The sequence below is a fragment of the Ctenocephalides felis genome, unplaced genomic scaffold (assembly GCF_003426905.1).
Source record: "Ctenocephalides felis isolate EL2017-DRISC unplaced genomic scaffold, ASM342690v1 CF-g0.4_SCAFFOLD_01886, whole genome shotgun sequence".
NCBI classification, from domain to species: Eukaryota; Metazoa; Arthropoda; class Insecta; order Siphonaptera; family Pulicidae; genus Ctenocephalides; species Ctenocephalides felis.
The window spans coordinates 147,481,613-147,495,245 of NW_020538040.1; the positions used below are offsets into that span (position 1 = coordinate 147,481,613).

The following is a 13,633-nucleotide window of genomic DNA, read 5'->3' on the forward strand; positions in this document are numbered from 1 at the left end:
ATTTTACTGAAAATTTTGTTGGCAACGATTACCATGATAAAGGTTGCTAGGAAATCGCAACATAATTTTAATAATGCCTTGTCGGAATATCGGAATGTCGGAATATCGAAGTGTCGAAATGTCGGAATATCGAAGTGTCGGAGTATCGGAATGTCAGAATATAGAAGTGTCGGGTTATCGGAATGTCGGGTTATCGGAATGTCGGGTTATCGGAATGTTGGGTTATCGGAATGTCGGATTATCGAAATGTCGGAATATCGAAGTGTCGAAATGTCGGATTATCGGAATGTCGGAGTATCGGAATGTCGGAGTATCGGAATGTCGGAGTACTGGAATGTCCGAATATCGGGATGTCGGTTGCTAGGAAATCGCAATATAATTTTAATAATGCCTAATCTGAATATCGGAATGTCGGAATATCGAAGTGTCGAAATGTCGGATTATCGGAATATCGGAATGTCGGATTATCGAATTATCGAAATGTCAAAATGTCGGATTATCGGAATGTCGGATTATCGGAATGTCGGATTATCGGAATGTCGAATTATCGAAATGTCGGATTATCGGAATGTCGGATTATCGGAATGTCGGATCATCGGAGTATCGAAATGTCGGATCATCGGAGTATCGGAATGTCGGAGTATCGGAATGTCGGGGTATCGGAATGTCGGAGTATCGGAATGTCGGAGTATCGGAATGTCGGAGTATCGGAATGTCGGAGTATCGGAATGTCGGAGTATCGGAATGTCGGAGTATCGGAATGTCGGAGTATCGGAATGTCGGAGTATCGGAATGTCGGAGTATCGGAATGTCGGAGTATCGGAATGTCGGAGTATCGGAATGTCGGAGTATCGGAATGTCGGAGTATCGGAATGTCGGAGTATCGGAATGTCGGAGTATCGGAATGTCGGAGTATCGGAATGTCGGAGTATCGGAATGTCGGAGTATCGGAATGTCGGAGTATCGGAATGTCGGAGTATCGGAATGTCGGAGTATCGGAATGTCGGAGTATCGGAATGTCCGAATATCGGAATGTCGGTTGCTAGGAAATCGCAATATAATTTTAATAATGCCTAGTCGGATTTCGGAATGTCGGAATATCGAAGTGTCGGAGAGTATCGGAATGTCGGAGAATCGGAATGTCGGAGTATCGGAGTATCGGAGTGTCGGAGTATCGGAATGTCGGAGTATTGGAATGTCGGAGTATCGGAATGTCGGAATATCGAAATGTCGGAGCATAGGAATGTAAGAATATCGGAATGTCGGAGTATCGGAATGTCGGAGTATCGGAATGTCGGAATATCGGAGTATCGGAGTGTCGGAGTATAGGAATGCCAGAGTATCGGAATGTCGGATTGTCAGAATGTCGGAGTATCGGAATGTCCGAATATCGGAATGTCGAAATATCGGAATGTCGAAATATCGGAATGTCGGAATGTCGGAATGTCGGAATATCGGAATGACGGAATGTCGGAATATCGATCGGAATATCGGAATGTCGGAGTATCGGAATGTCCGAATATCGGAATGTCGAAATAACGGAATTTTGGAATGTCGGAATATTGGAATGACGGATTGTCGGAATATCGATCGGAATTATCGATCGGAATATCGGAATATCGATCGGAATATCGGAATATCGGAATGTCAAAAAAATTTTTAGTTTTTTATAGAAATAAATTTTTGGAAACAAAATTTTTGGTCAAAAAAATTTTGGTCAAAAAACTTTTGTAAAAAAATTTTTGGTCAAAAAATTTTTGGAAACAAATTTTTGGTCAAAATATTTTTGGAAAAAAATTTTTGGTCAAAAAAATTTTGGGAAAAAAATGTTGGTCAAAAAAATTTTGGTCCAAAAAATTTTGAAAAAAAAAAATTAATCCAAAAAATTTTGGTCAAAAAAATGTTGTAAAAAAATTTTTGGAAAAAAAATTTTTGGTCAAAAAAATTTTGGTCAAAAAAATTTTGGTCAAAAAAATTTTGGTCGAAAAAATTTTTTGATCGAAAAAATTTTGGTCCAAAAAATTGTGGAAAAAAAATTTTGGTCAAAAATTTTTGGTCAAAAAAAATTTGGTCCAAAAATTTTGGAAAAAAACTTTAGGTTAAAAAAATATTTGGTCAAAAAAATTTTGGTCGAAAAAATTTTGGTCGAAAAAATTTTTTGGTCGAAAAAATTTTGGTCCAAAAAAATTTGGAAAAAAAATTTTGGTCAAAAATTTTTGGTCAAAAAAATTTTGGTCAAAAAAATTTTGGTCCAAAAAATTTTTGGTCAAAAAAATTTTGGTCCAAAAAATTTTGGGAAAAAAAATTTTAGTCAAAAAAATTTTTGGAAAAAAAATTTTGGTCAAAAAAATTTTTGGTCAAAAAAATTTTGGTCAAAAATTTTGATCAAAAAATTTTTGGTCAAAAAATTTTTGGTCAAAAAAATTTTTAACCGTTAACCTCTAACACAAAATTTTTAGTAAAATTATTTTTTACTTTTTTTCTCAAAAAAATTTTGGTCCAAAAATTTTGGGAAAAAAATTTTTGGTCAAAAAAATTTTGGTCAAAAAACTTTTGGTCAAAAAACTTTTGATCAAAAAAATTTTGAGAAAAAAATTTTGAGAAAAAAATTTTTGGTCAAAAAAATTTTTTACTCAAATTTTCTTTCCAAAAAATTCTAACCAAAATTTTTTTGACCAAATTTTTTTTGAACAAAATTTTTTGACCAAAAATTTTTTTCCCAGAATTTTTTTGACCAAAACTTTTTTGGCCAAAAAATTTTTTGCCCAAAATTCTTTACTCAATTTTTTTTCCAAAAAATTCTTTTGACCAAATTTTTTTTGAACAAAATTTTTTGACCAAAATTTTTTTTTTCTAAAATTTTTTTTGACAAATCCATGGTTACCGTTGCTCGCATGGAACTTTCAATTAAATCAATATGAATAACAATAATATTTACTTACACTTTGTAGCTACTAATGATAAGTAATTATTTGCACCGTACCTAATTATTTATTTCAAATAGTAATACAATAATAATATTAATTAATAAATAATTGTTTCATTTTGATTAAAGAAACGTATGGGTAATTTTATGTTAACGACTGTTACCATAGCAACCGTTGCTAACTTGAAAATTTCAATTCATCAATAGCACACGACGTGCTATTGAATGGAAAATTTAATCAGATCCTTTCCAAAAAGTTTTTTGACAAACAATTTTTTTGTAAAATTTTTTTTGCCCAAATTTTGTTCCCAAATTTTTTTTGACCAAAAATTTTTTTCCCAGAATTTTTTTGACCAAAAATTTTTGGACCAAAACTTTTTTGACAAAATTTTTTTGTCGCGGTTACCATTGCAACCATTGCTAACTTGAAAATTTCGATTCATCAAAGGCACACGACGTGCAGTACAGCTAGGAAAATGTTAGTCAGATCCTTTCCTAAAAAAGTTTTGGTCCAAAAATTTTTGGTCAAAAAAATTCTGGGAAAAAAATTTTTGGTCAAAAAAAATTTGGGAAAAAAATTTTTGGTCAAAAAATTTTGTTCAAAAAAAGTTTGGTCAAAAAAATTTTTTGAAAAGAAAATTTGAGTAAATAATTTTGGGCAAAAAAAAATTTGTCAAAACAATTTTGGGCAAAAAAATGTTTGTCCCCCTGCTGTACTACTTATATTGAATTATTCCATGTACCATGTCACCATTGAGATTTATATAAAAATTACGGTGATCATGTCATTGGGTTCAGCACAAAATCAGAAAAAAAAATTCGAGAAACATTTTTTTGGAAAAAAAACTTTGAGAAAAAAAAAATTTGAAAAACATTTTTTTTTTTCGAAGAATTTTTTTCCATGTTTTTTTCACTCATTTTAAACATGTCAAAAATATTAAAGTTTTTCACTGCAATCTTTCTTGTGTTTTTGTCATGGACTTTGACTTTTTCAGAAAATAATTGGAAAAACAAATTCTTTGGAGAAAAAAATTGGAAAAAAAAAATTTGAAAGAGAATTTTTTGGAAAAAATCGACATTTTCCATGTTTTTTCACTCATTTCAAACCTGTCAAAAATAATAACATTTTTCACTCACTTTTTGGGGAAAAAATTTTCATGTCTTAACCGCTTACCTTCGGGCGAGCTGGTCTTTTACCTGGTCCTCTGAATCAAGACCCGTCTCAACCGCTTACGTTCGAGCGAGCCCAAATAAACTTCAATAAAGTAAATATACAAAATATAAATCAGAACATATCATATGCAGCAATATTTAGTATTATTTAATACCGAGCGTGTAATAAATTCAAATGCACGTTTTATATTAAATATATATATACATATATAATATATATATATATATATATATATATATATTATTAATTTATTTAAAAACCAGTTAAAAATAATTAGATATTAAATAAAAGTGTCTATAAAACATTATTAAGAATATCACACAAAACAATACAGTAAAGAAGTCCAAAATACAGTTTTCATTATGATGTGCGTTTTCATATAATGAGTTTCGTTCATCTCCGATTTCTTATATATCAATCCATTTCATATTGAATCAACTATATGAATCACAGTAGAATAACATAATGAGCAACAAATTTATTTAATTATTTTCTTTCAACAATGAATCTAATCTGGTGATACTGAGTAATTTTACCAAAAATATTGCATATATGTATATATCAATGTTCATTTGCTGAATTAACCTACGAGGGTTATTTAAAAAGTAACTTTCCCAATTTTTTTCGAGTGTACAACATGGTTTATTACTATACCTCATTGGAAATACCTCTTTCACCATTTTTTAACATAACCACCTTCTGTGTTATTACATTTTTTTAGCCTTTCAATCCAGTTTTGGTAGCCTGCAGAGAAAAAATCTTCCGCCACCACTTTAAACCATTTCGGGTTATTTTCAACTTTTTCCAAAGTTAAAGGAACATTAAGCGGAAATTCAGCAGTGACGAGGAAGTGAAAACAGCTGCCATCAACTACCTGAACGGGGCTGGCGGAGGAGTCCTTCGCGGCCGGATACCAAAACTCGATTAAAATATCTTTTAGACTTAAAAAATGTATTGACAGAGAAGATGATTATGTTGAAAAATAAACATAGAATCGACATTTCCAATGATGTGTGATAATACATTAATAAACCATATTGTACACTCGTGAAAAATGGAAAGTTACTTTTTACATAACCCTCGCATTTAAAATATTTCTACTGGTAGAAATGGATTGATTTATTCGCATTTAACAGTGTTGATCGAATTAGTATTTAAAGTATAGTACATATACAGGGTGTTCCGGAACTAAACGTCAAGCAGGAACGTGGTATTGATTGTAATTATCATAAAAGTTATAAATTTTTAAGTACAACCTAGGTTGTACGTAAAGCTCTAACTAGAGCTTTGATCATACTACAAGCATTTTTCTCCATTTAAACTGTGAAACAAAATAACGTTTTCTATATATATATTATATATATACGACCACAGTCAAAAATAATATCAAAATTGTTCCATTAAAAGTTCGCGCTTTTAATCATGATTGCAAAAATTTACAATACTTGTTAGCTCATATTTAAAAAAGCGAGTAAAAAATGAAAACCTAAAAATAATACAAAAATTGCTATTACATTTTACTCACAAGTATTGCAGTACTAAACAATAGCTTTTCTTTTGTACCTACTATCGTATATATAAAAATATTCATTTGCTAGTTTACGACGTCACATTCAGATTGGGCATCACCAATATATATATTATATATATATATATATATATATATATATATATATATATATATATACAGTTATACCCCGCATAACGTACGCCTCGCATCATAATAGACGATGCGCATAACAAACCTTTTTTTCAGTCTCGAACGTTCCACACGACGAACTTTGCTTCACACAACGTGCTAAATCTTTGTCATTTGTAGTAAAAAAAACAGCTTTCAGAAATTTTTACCCTGCTGTGAAAATACACTTGTTGGAAAAAAACTATAAACAGTTTCTTTAAAAATTCAGAAGCTAAAAGGGCACAAACGAAAGCAGTACGACTCTGATAATAACTTATTTCGTAAATAAGTAATATTTTTTTAAATGTCTTAATTATATGTAAAATATATCTCATTTTTTATGATCACATTTCGAACTACAGAACGAACTAGTTTTATTTTCATGTATTTGTATGGCAAAAAGCGTTTCGCGTTGCGAACTATTCGTACAACAAACTTTCTCCCGGAACGAATTAAGTACGCAATCGGGATATATACATAAAGTTATTCTCAACCACCATAATTTATCGCCGACATGATATTTAAGTGTACACATGATATCCACGATAATGACATAGCATCATACATTCCGTTAAAGAATTAGTAAAAATAAAACATTTAAATAAATAATACATATTCAACACATGTCAATACAATCTATCTTCATTTAATAAAGGACTAATACATCCGTAAAACGGCAGTACAGTGTTAAACTTAACAGAAAATATAGTTTTCTTATGTTAGCCAATATCACTAAATTGCATCGCAAATCTCATAAATGTTTAGGATGGAATGATTACAACTACTATCACAGACTAATTTCTAAAACTTCATAGTTAATTTAATAGTTGCAAAAATACTTATAACTAAAATACATATTCTTTTTAAAAAATATAAAAATGTAAGAAATTTTATAAATACATTGACAAAGCGCCAAAAATAGTTTTTGCGCCAAACTACATAAATACTGTGCTGAATTCTTTGTGCATGTATATGCATATAAACATATATTGGATGTGTAACTTTTCTCTCTGTATTGCCAAAAATCGAGAAAAATTGATAAACAAATACCGATTAATAACATCAATTACAATAATCCAATATAAAAGAAAGCAAAACAAATCATTCTAAAATTTAATTTTTGAAATTATTAACGTAACAGTTCAAATTTTGAATAACTTTGATATTATATAACAAAATATTATATATAAAAAAATCTTCAGTTTGCATAATTACGTTATGTAAATAATTAATCATTATCGTATAATTGAATAATAATACGATTGAATAATATTTAAAATATTGAGTTGCTATACGCTTTATTATATAAAGTGCCCAAAAGTAACAAAATTCGTAATTGATCATTTTTGTAATATGTAATAAAGCCAATCCCACCGTCTTTAAATAGAATAATATATGAAGAAAAATTATGACTGCTGAAATGCTTACATATTACTACATAAGTTTTTTTCAGTATAATACACTAACATTTTTAAACTATAAAAATGCTCATAAAATAATAGAAATGTACGAAGATAAATACTTTATGGTAACTTACTTTTAAATAGAACTCCAAAGAATATAAACAAATATACATGAGATACATTGTGGTCACGTCAGAATTTTCCATAAAAAGTAATATAATTAAAAATCCATATCTGGATCTTGAGGTATATCTTCAAAGCTCATATTGCTGAAACCTGTTTGAGAAGAAGATTTATCATTTGACTTTTTATTCTTAGATGAAACCTTTTTGTAGCCAAGAGCCCCCTTTGTTAATTTTTGCTCAAATTTAGTATGGAACGGAAGGTCTTCTTTATTACTTTTCTTGTCTAAAAGATGCTGATATTTAGATTTAATTTTCTTATCCTTCTTCTGTTTGCTAACCTTTTCTGCTGTTTCAGCAGAGTTATCTTCGCTTTTTACAATCTGCGATGGATCACTAGACAGGAAATCCTTCCTGCGCGATTTTGAAGAATCGTGCACATCACTATTAGTTAGTTTAGAATGACCTAACTTAAGACGTATAGGCATATTGTGTATTTGAAATGACATATCAGAATATCGATTTACAGTTGATGGAAATATGACGTTTCCATAAATTCGATTATCAAAAAACGATTCCTTGTGATCATCTAGTTCATCACAAAATAAATGTGCATTTTCAGTTGATGTAACTTTATTTGCATTCATATTGATATGATTTATTTCATTTTGTATGTTCGGGTGCGTTTCCGATAAATTCGCAATTGTCTGAGAATTTGAGTAATCACTATTTAAACCCTCACAGAATGGTTGTGATCCAAACAAATCGCAGTTGTGAGAACTGCTTTCGATTTGCACAAAAGCGTCCTGACTGTTGTGTTCTATTTCACATTGAATCTTTTCCAATGATGTATTATACTTATTGAAATTAACGCTAGATTTATCTGTTGATGTCGGAAGGAATGCATCGTACAATGAATCGTCGCTTTCTACTTTCATAGCATTACATTCAACACTTACTTCATTGTAGGTCAAATTTTCTGGATATTTATTTGTAGGTATAAATAGATCAGTGCTAATCTCTTGTTTTTGTGGTTCTAAAATAGACAAATCTTTGTTTTCGTTTGAAAATGGATTTTCGTTAATATTCGGAATAGAAGTGTGTGTAATAGGCTTTAATTTTTCAGGCTTAGCAAATGGGGCTAATGCGAACACGTCGCCCGCTTCTTCAGCAACATCTGAATCATTTAAAGAAAATTTAACATCGGACCAAAGATCAGACTTTTTATGGTGTTCTTCTCTTTCATCATCAGACTCGTCCAACAAAAGTGGCTCGTTGCCACACTCATATCCAGTGAAATGATTAGAGCTTTCCTCGAGAATTAACTTATTAGTTGTATTATCTATTAATTGTCTTTGGCGTCTAGTTTTGCATTTTCTGACGACAGATCGACTCATGCCATCATCCTCATTAGTCGTGACACTTTCACATTCTGCGTGATATGCCGAAGAACCGCATGTTTTATTACTTTGACTTATTGTCTCATCACCATCTTCATTTTTGACAAAAAAGCCAACTACCGTTTTTTTAATTCCTTGTTCTACGGCGGTCAGATCACTTGCTGAACCTATGGAATCATCAGAATCTATATCAACGCCATCATTTCTGCTGACAGGACTTTCAGCTTTGGTAGATTTATTAGCCAAATTTTTTGAATTATTTTTTTTATCTGCAAGACGTCTCACTACCGGTATTGTACTCTTATCCACTTTATTATAAACAGATTGCAATTTTTCTGGAATGTTGGAAACCACATTTTTCTTTAATCGATGTCTTGATTTTCCTAACCCCGCTTCTACCTTGGAATCCGGCATTATGCTGCTATCATCGGAAGATTGATCATCAGTATTTAGCGTTAATTTTTCATATTTAGAACGATCAGTCAAAGGTGCGAATATAGGGGATATACCACCCAAAACCGATTTTGACACGGAATCAAACTCTTCACTGTCGGATAAGAGCTCCGTCTGATTTTCATTGATTTCTAAAGATGGAGATAAATTCCATATTTTATTATTTCCTTCAAAGCTAATATGGCGTTCGTTTGACGATGAATGCTTCCAGTTTTTTGAATACTTTGCAATACTGACTTGAGCTGAAATACGCGAGAAAATATAAAAAGTATGTCCATGCGACTGGGGTATATATCGAAATAGATAACATTGTTAAAAACATATTTAAGTTCCTCATCTATATACAATTTGTTCTTATGACATGATTACTGGAATATTTTATAAAACATGTTGAATGTGAAAAATGTTCCCATAAAACGATACAAGGGCTACATATCAAGTAATAAAAGGAAGAAAACGATTTGACGGCGAGCATATCCGAATCGAAAACCGTATACAAATATAAAAATGATATAGACTTAACAAATTATTGATAGTTGATAAGAATTTTAAGTGGTTAAATGCTATAAAAAGGCCAAAAAGGCCATCGAAAACTATAAATTGTATTTATTGAAGCGAAGAGTTTATACGATAAAAAAAATAATGAAACAAAAGATAAACTTAATAAATGATTTCTAACAAAAAAATTTTCAAGTAGGTTTTCTTAAAAAAAAAGTTTAGTAGAGTCATGCATAGGTTGCGCGGAAGGAACTCGTGTTATCGAGAGATGTCGCATTTTCTGCTCCGTGTTTCCAGAGTACCATGTTAACGAAGGGCAGTATATATGTATGTATATATATATATATATATATATATATATATATATATCGGAGTCATTCAACAAGTACTTTGTCTCACAGCAACTTTCGGGTTATTTTACAGCTCTCGAGAAAACTTCTTTTTTGGACAGGTTGAAAAGTTGGAGCGCATCGTTGAAGATGTTTTTCATTTGTAGGCTAAGTACTTGTTGAATTACCCGCCTTTAATTTGTATTTACATATGTACATACACACACAGTATATAAATATAAAATTATAAATTACTTTAAATCACTACCTGCAGTTCTAACCTAACACCCTTTTTCACATACGTTTAAGTTAAGATGGATAGTTTAAAATATGAAAATATTCTTTTCGATTTCTCCCAATATGAAAGTTTTACCATTTTAGGTGCCATACAATGACTGAATGTACTGTATTTATTTTATGACTGGTTTTCGAAACTTTATTATTTACAATAAAATCATCAAATAAAAAGAACTACCAATTAATTCTTGAGTTTGCCGATGGCAATTTATGGAAATTTGTGTCAAATCTAGGCTGGAGTTGAATAAAAGCTGTCAGCCCTACCTTTAATATGTTAACACGAGCTCTAATAAACAAATAAATGAATAAACACACAAAAATTATATATATATATATATATATATATATATAATATATATAATATATATATATATATATATACATATAACATATGCATGGTGTCCCAGACCTTAACATCAAGCCTAAACCAAGTATTTTACTTTTTTACTCGAAAATAAAATTATCAAGTATTTAACCATTTTACAATTCTGATGCGCCAACTTTCAATTAAACTTGCCAATCCACTTCAAATTACGCTGAAACGATTTCCGTACTTTATGAACACCTCATACACATAAACACATAAGAACCTATACGTATAAACTTTCAAATTCATATATATATATATATATATATATATATATATATATTATATATATATATGTATATATAATAGGGTGGGTCCAATTTTTGTAGCACTTTACGATTCTAGTTGTATGAATCATTTCTGAATTGAAAACCTAGCTCGGCCAGCGAAATTTTCAATAAATATCTATGTATTAAAATATAAACTTACAAAAACATCAGGTTTACTCAAATAGAAATCTGCATCACATTGTTATGGCTTGATAGTCCAAACAAACCCCTTTAAATATTATAGGTCTATAAGAAGTGGTTCAAAATATTATTTCAATATTACACACTGCAGGCCTAATGTAGAGCGTACAGCCTATTTTTCAAAAATAGTTAAACTACTTCTCATAAGCCTATGATGTTTTAAGCTATTCGTTTTGAACTATAAAAAAACATGCTAAGTTTCATCAAATTTCCTACAAATTAACCTGATTTTCTTTATATTTCTTCAGCACCATACAATTTGACCCTTCCCATACTCATATATATATATATATATATATATATATATATATATATATATATATATATATATATATATATAAATATATATATATATATATACATACATACATATATATATACATATATGTGTGTGTGTGTGTGTGTGTGCGCGCATGTGTGTATCATTCTATCATTTGGTTAATATGTTGAATACATTATATACATGTTATGAACACAGATGTTATTCACCAATGAAATGTTAGAACACAAATTTCTTGTAGAATGAATAAGAAAAGTACCACTACACGAAAATTTAAAATGGCGTAACACCCACCAATTAAAATAGCTGTAAATTATATACATTAAATTATTAGTACGTGTTGACGATCCTAAAGTCGACTACATATTTTAAAAACGATTTTATGATATATATATATAAGCGAGCAACATGCCATACGTTTAAGATGATACCATATTATTAGGCACGACCAATTCGCCATCGTTATATACGAAGCGGACTTAAGCACCGCTATTAGATAGCGGGAAAAAAATTAGAAAAAGAAAGTCAGATAACCACATCAAAATATATTGTCTATCTACTAATACAAATTATGGAACAATTAGGCATATAAGATTAGATTGGTTATGTTTCATAGAAATACAACATTCATCTTAACATATGAACTGATTTCCCATTTGTATTATCATTGCTATTAAGATTTATAATGTTTCAAAATTCTACAATTACGTAAACTAGGCAGTTATTTCACTATAAACTCAATAATAAAAAAAATGATGAATATCAATTATTATAAGTATGATGTTAATATCCAAAGGTGCTAATGATGCATCTAAGCAGAATAGCAGCAATTGTATACAAAAAGATCATTCTAGTGTAACGTATATACGAATAATGAAGACGCATACAGATTGTATATATATGTATATATAAGCGTAAATGCATATCTATACATATACATATATTCATATACACAAATCTATGTTGTGTAAATATATATATATATATATATATATATATATATATATATATATATACAAGCAAATCCATATACAACCAAATAGAAATATAACATGTATATATATATATATATATATATATATATATATATATATATATATATATATATATACATATATATACATATATATATATATATATATATAATATATATAAATATATATAATTATCAGAATCATGGAAAAAATAATTTGGAATCATGACAACTGATAATTTGGTACAGCCATTTTTTAAAATTAAAAGTATGCTTTGCACATTTTATGAAAATATATTTGGCTTTGTTTTCATTTCCTTTTATCACTATATCTAATATTTACATATACATAAATACTCATATATTAATATGATCAAAAAATTAAATCACAAGTATCGTAACAATAATAAGAAAATCACTGGAATTTTTTTCAAATAGAAGTTTGAAATATATCATAACACAAGTAGAATGTGTTCTATTAGGCATATATATATATCATTTTGTTCACAAATATACATCATCACATCCTCTATACAAATGAGATTTTAAGTTTATGTTAACAACGTCATTTTAAATTTTTGTGTAGTATCTGTAAAACGTTTTTCAAAAGAAAGAATGATATAATTTGTGTTCAACAGAACTAGCACTAACGTATTCATATTGTATATTTTATATTATATACACATATACATATAGAAATATATGTACATATACATATACATATATATATACACAAATATATGTATATGATGTCAGTACATACATATATGCAAACTAATATACATATGTGATGCCTATATGTTTATTATATTAAATATGCAAATAGGTATATATGCATATATACCAAGTATATAATACTTGTATGTTTATATACATATATAAGCATGTACTTAAATACTTAATATATATATATATATATATATATATATATATATATACCCATATATTAGTATCTTAAAATTTTAGTAAATACAATAATAACAATCTCCTCCTAGTACTAAGGTCTAATGAAAACCTCAAAAAGTAACATTTAAAACACAAGCTGAACTATTTCATGAATTTTGATGCAGATTAAACAATTGTGGTTATTATGATAAAAAGTAGATGAAAAAAGTAGTTTTACAAAAATTTTATATATCAACTAGGAGTAATTTAGGTAATACCACTGCAGAAAATTTAATGCAAATTGCATTTTAGCGTGCTATTTCTATGGAACCTAATAATAAGCAAGGCCAAAACCCCCAAAAGCTTAATGTTTAGAAT

General features: G+C 29.2%; 1 protein-coding gene across 2 annotated transcripts in view; it reads right to left on the reverse strand.

Annotated features, from left to right (window-relative positions):
• Positions 1 to 7,330: 7,330 nt before the first annotated feature.
• The window catches only part of LOC113377040 (probable serine/threonine-protein kinase DDB_G0276461), an 18,357-nt gene continuing 12,054 nt past the window's right edge, over positions 7,331 to 13,633 (reverse strand). The window contains exon 10 of one of the 2 annotated variants that reach the window (XM_026617206.1): positions 7,331 to 9,398. In XM_026617206.1, the coding sequence (XP_026472991.1) occupies positions 7,402 to 9,398 (1,997 nt within the window). In that variant the 3' untranslated portion in view covers positions 7,331 to 7,401. The remainder of the gene's footprint in view (positions 9,399 to 13,633) is intronic. The other variant, XM_026617205.1, reaches the window with a different exon arrangement.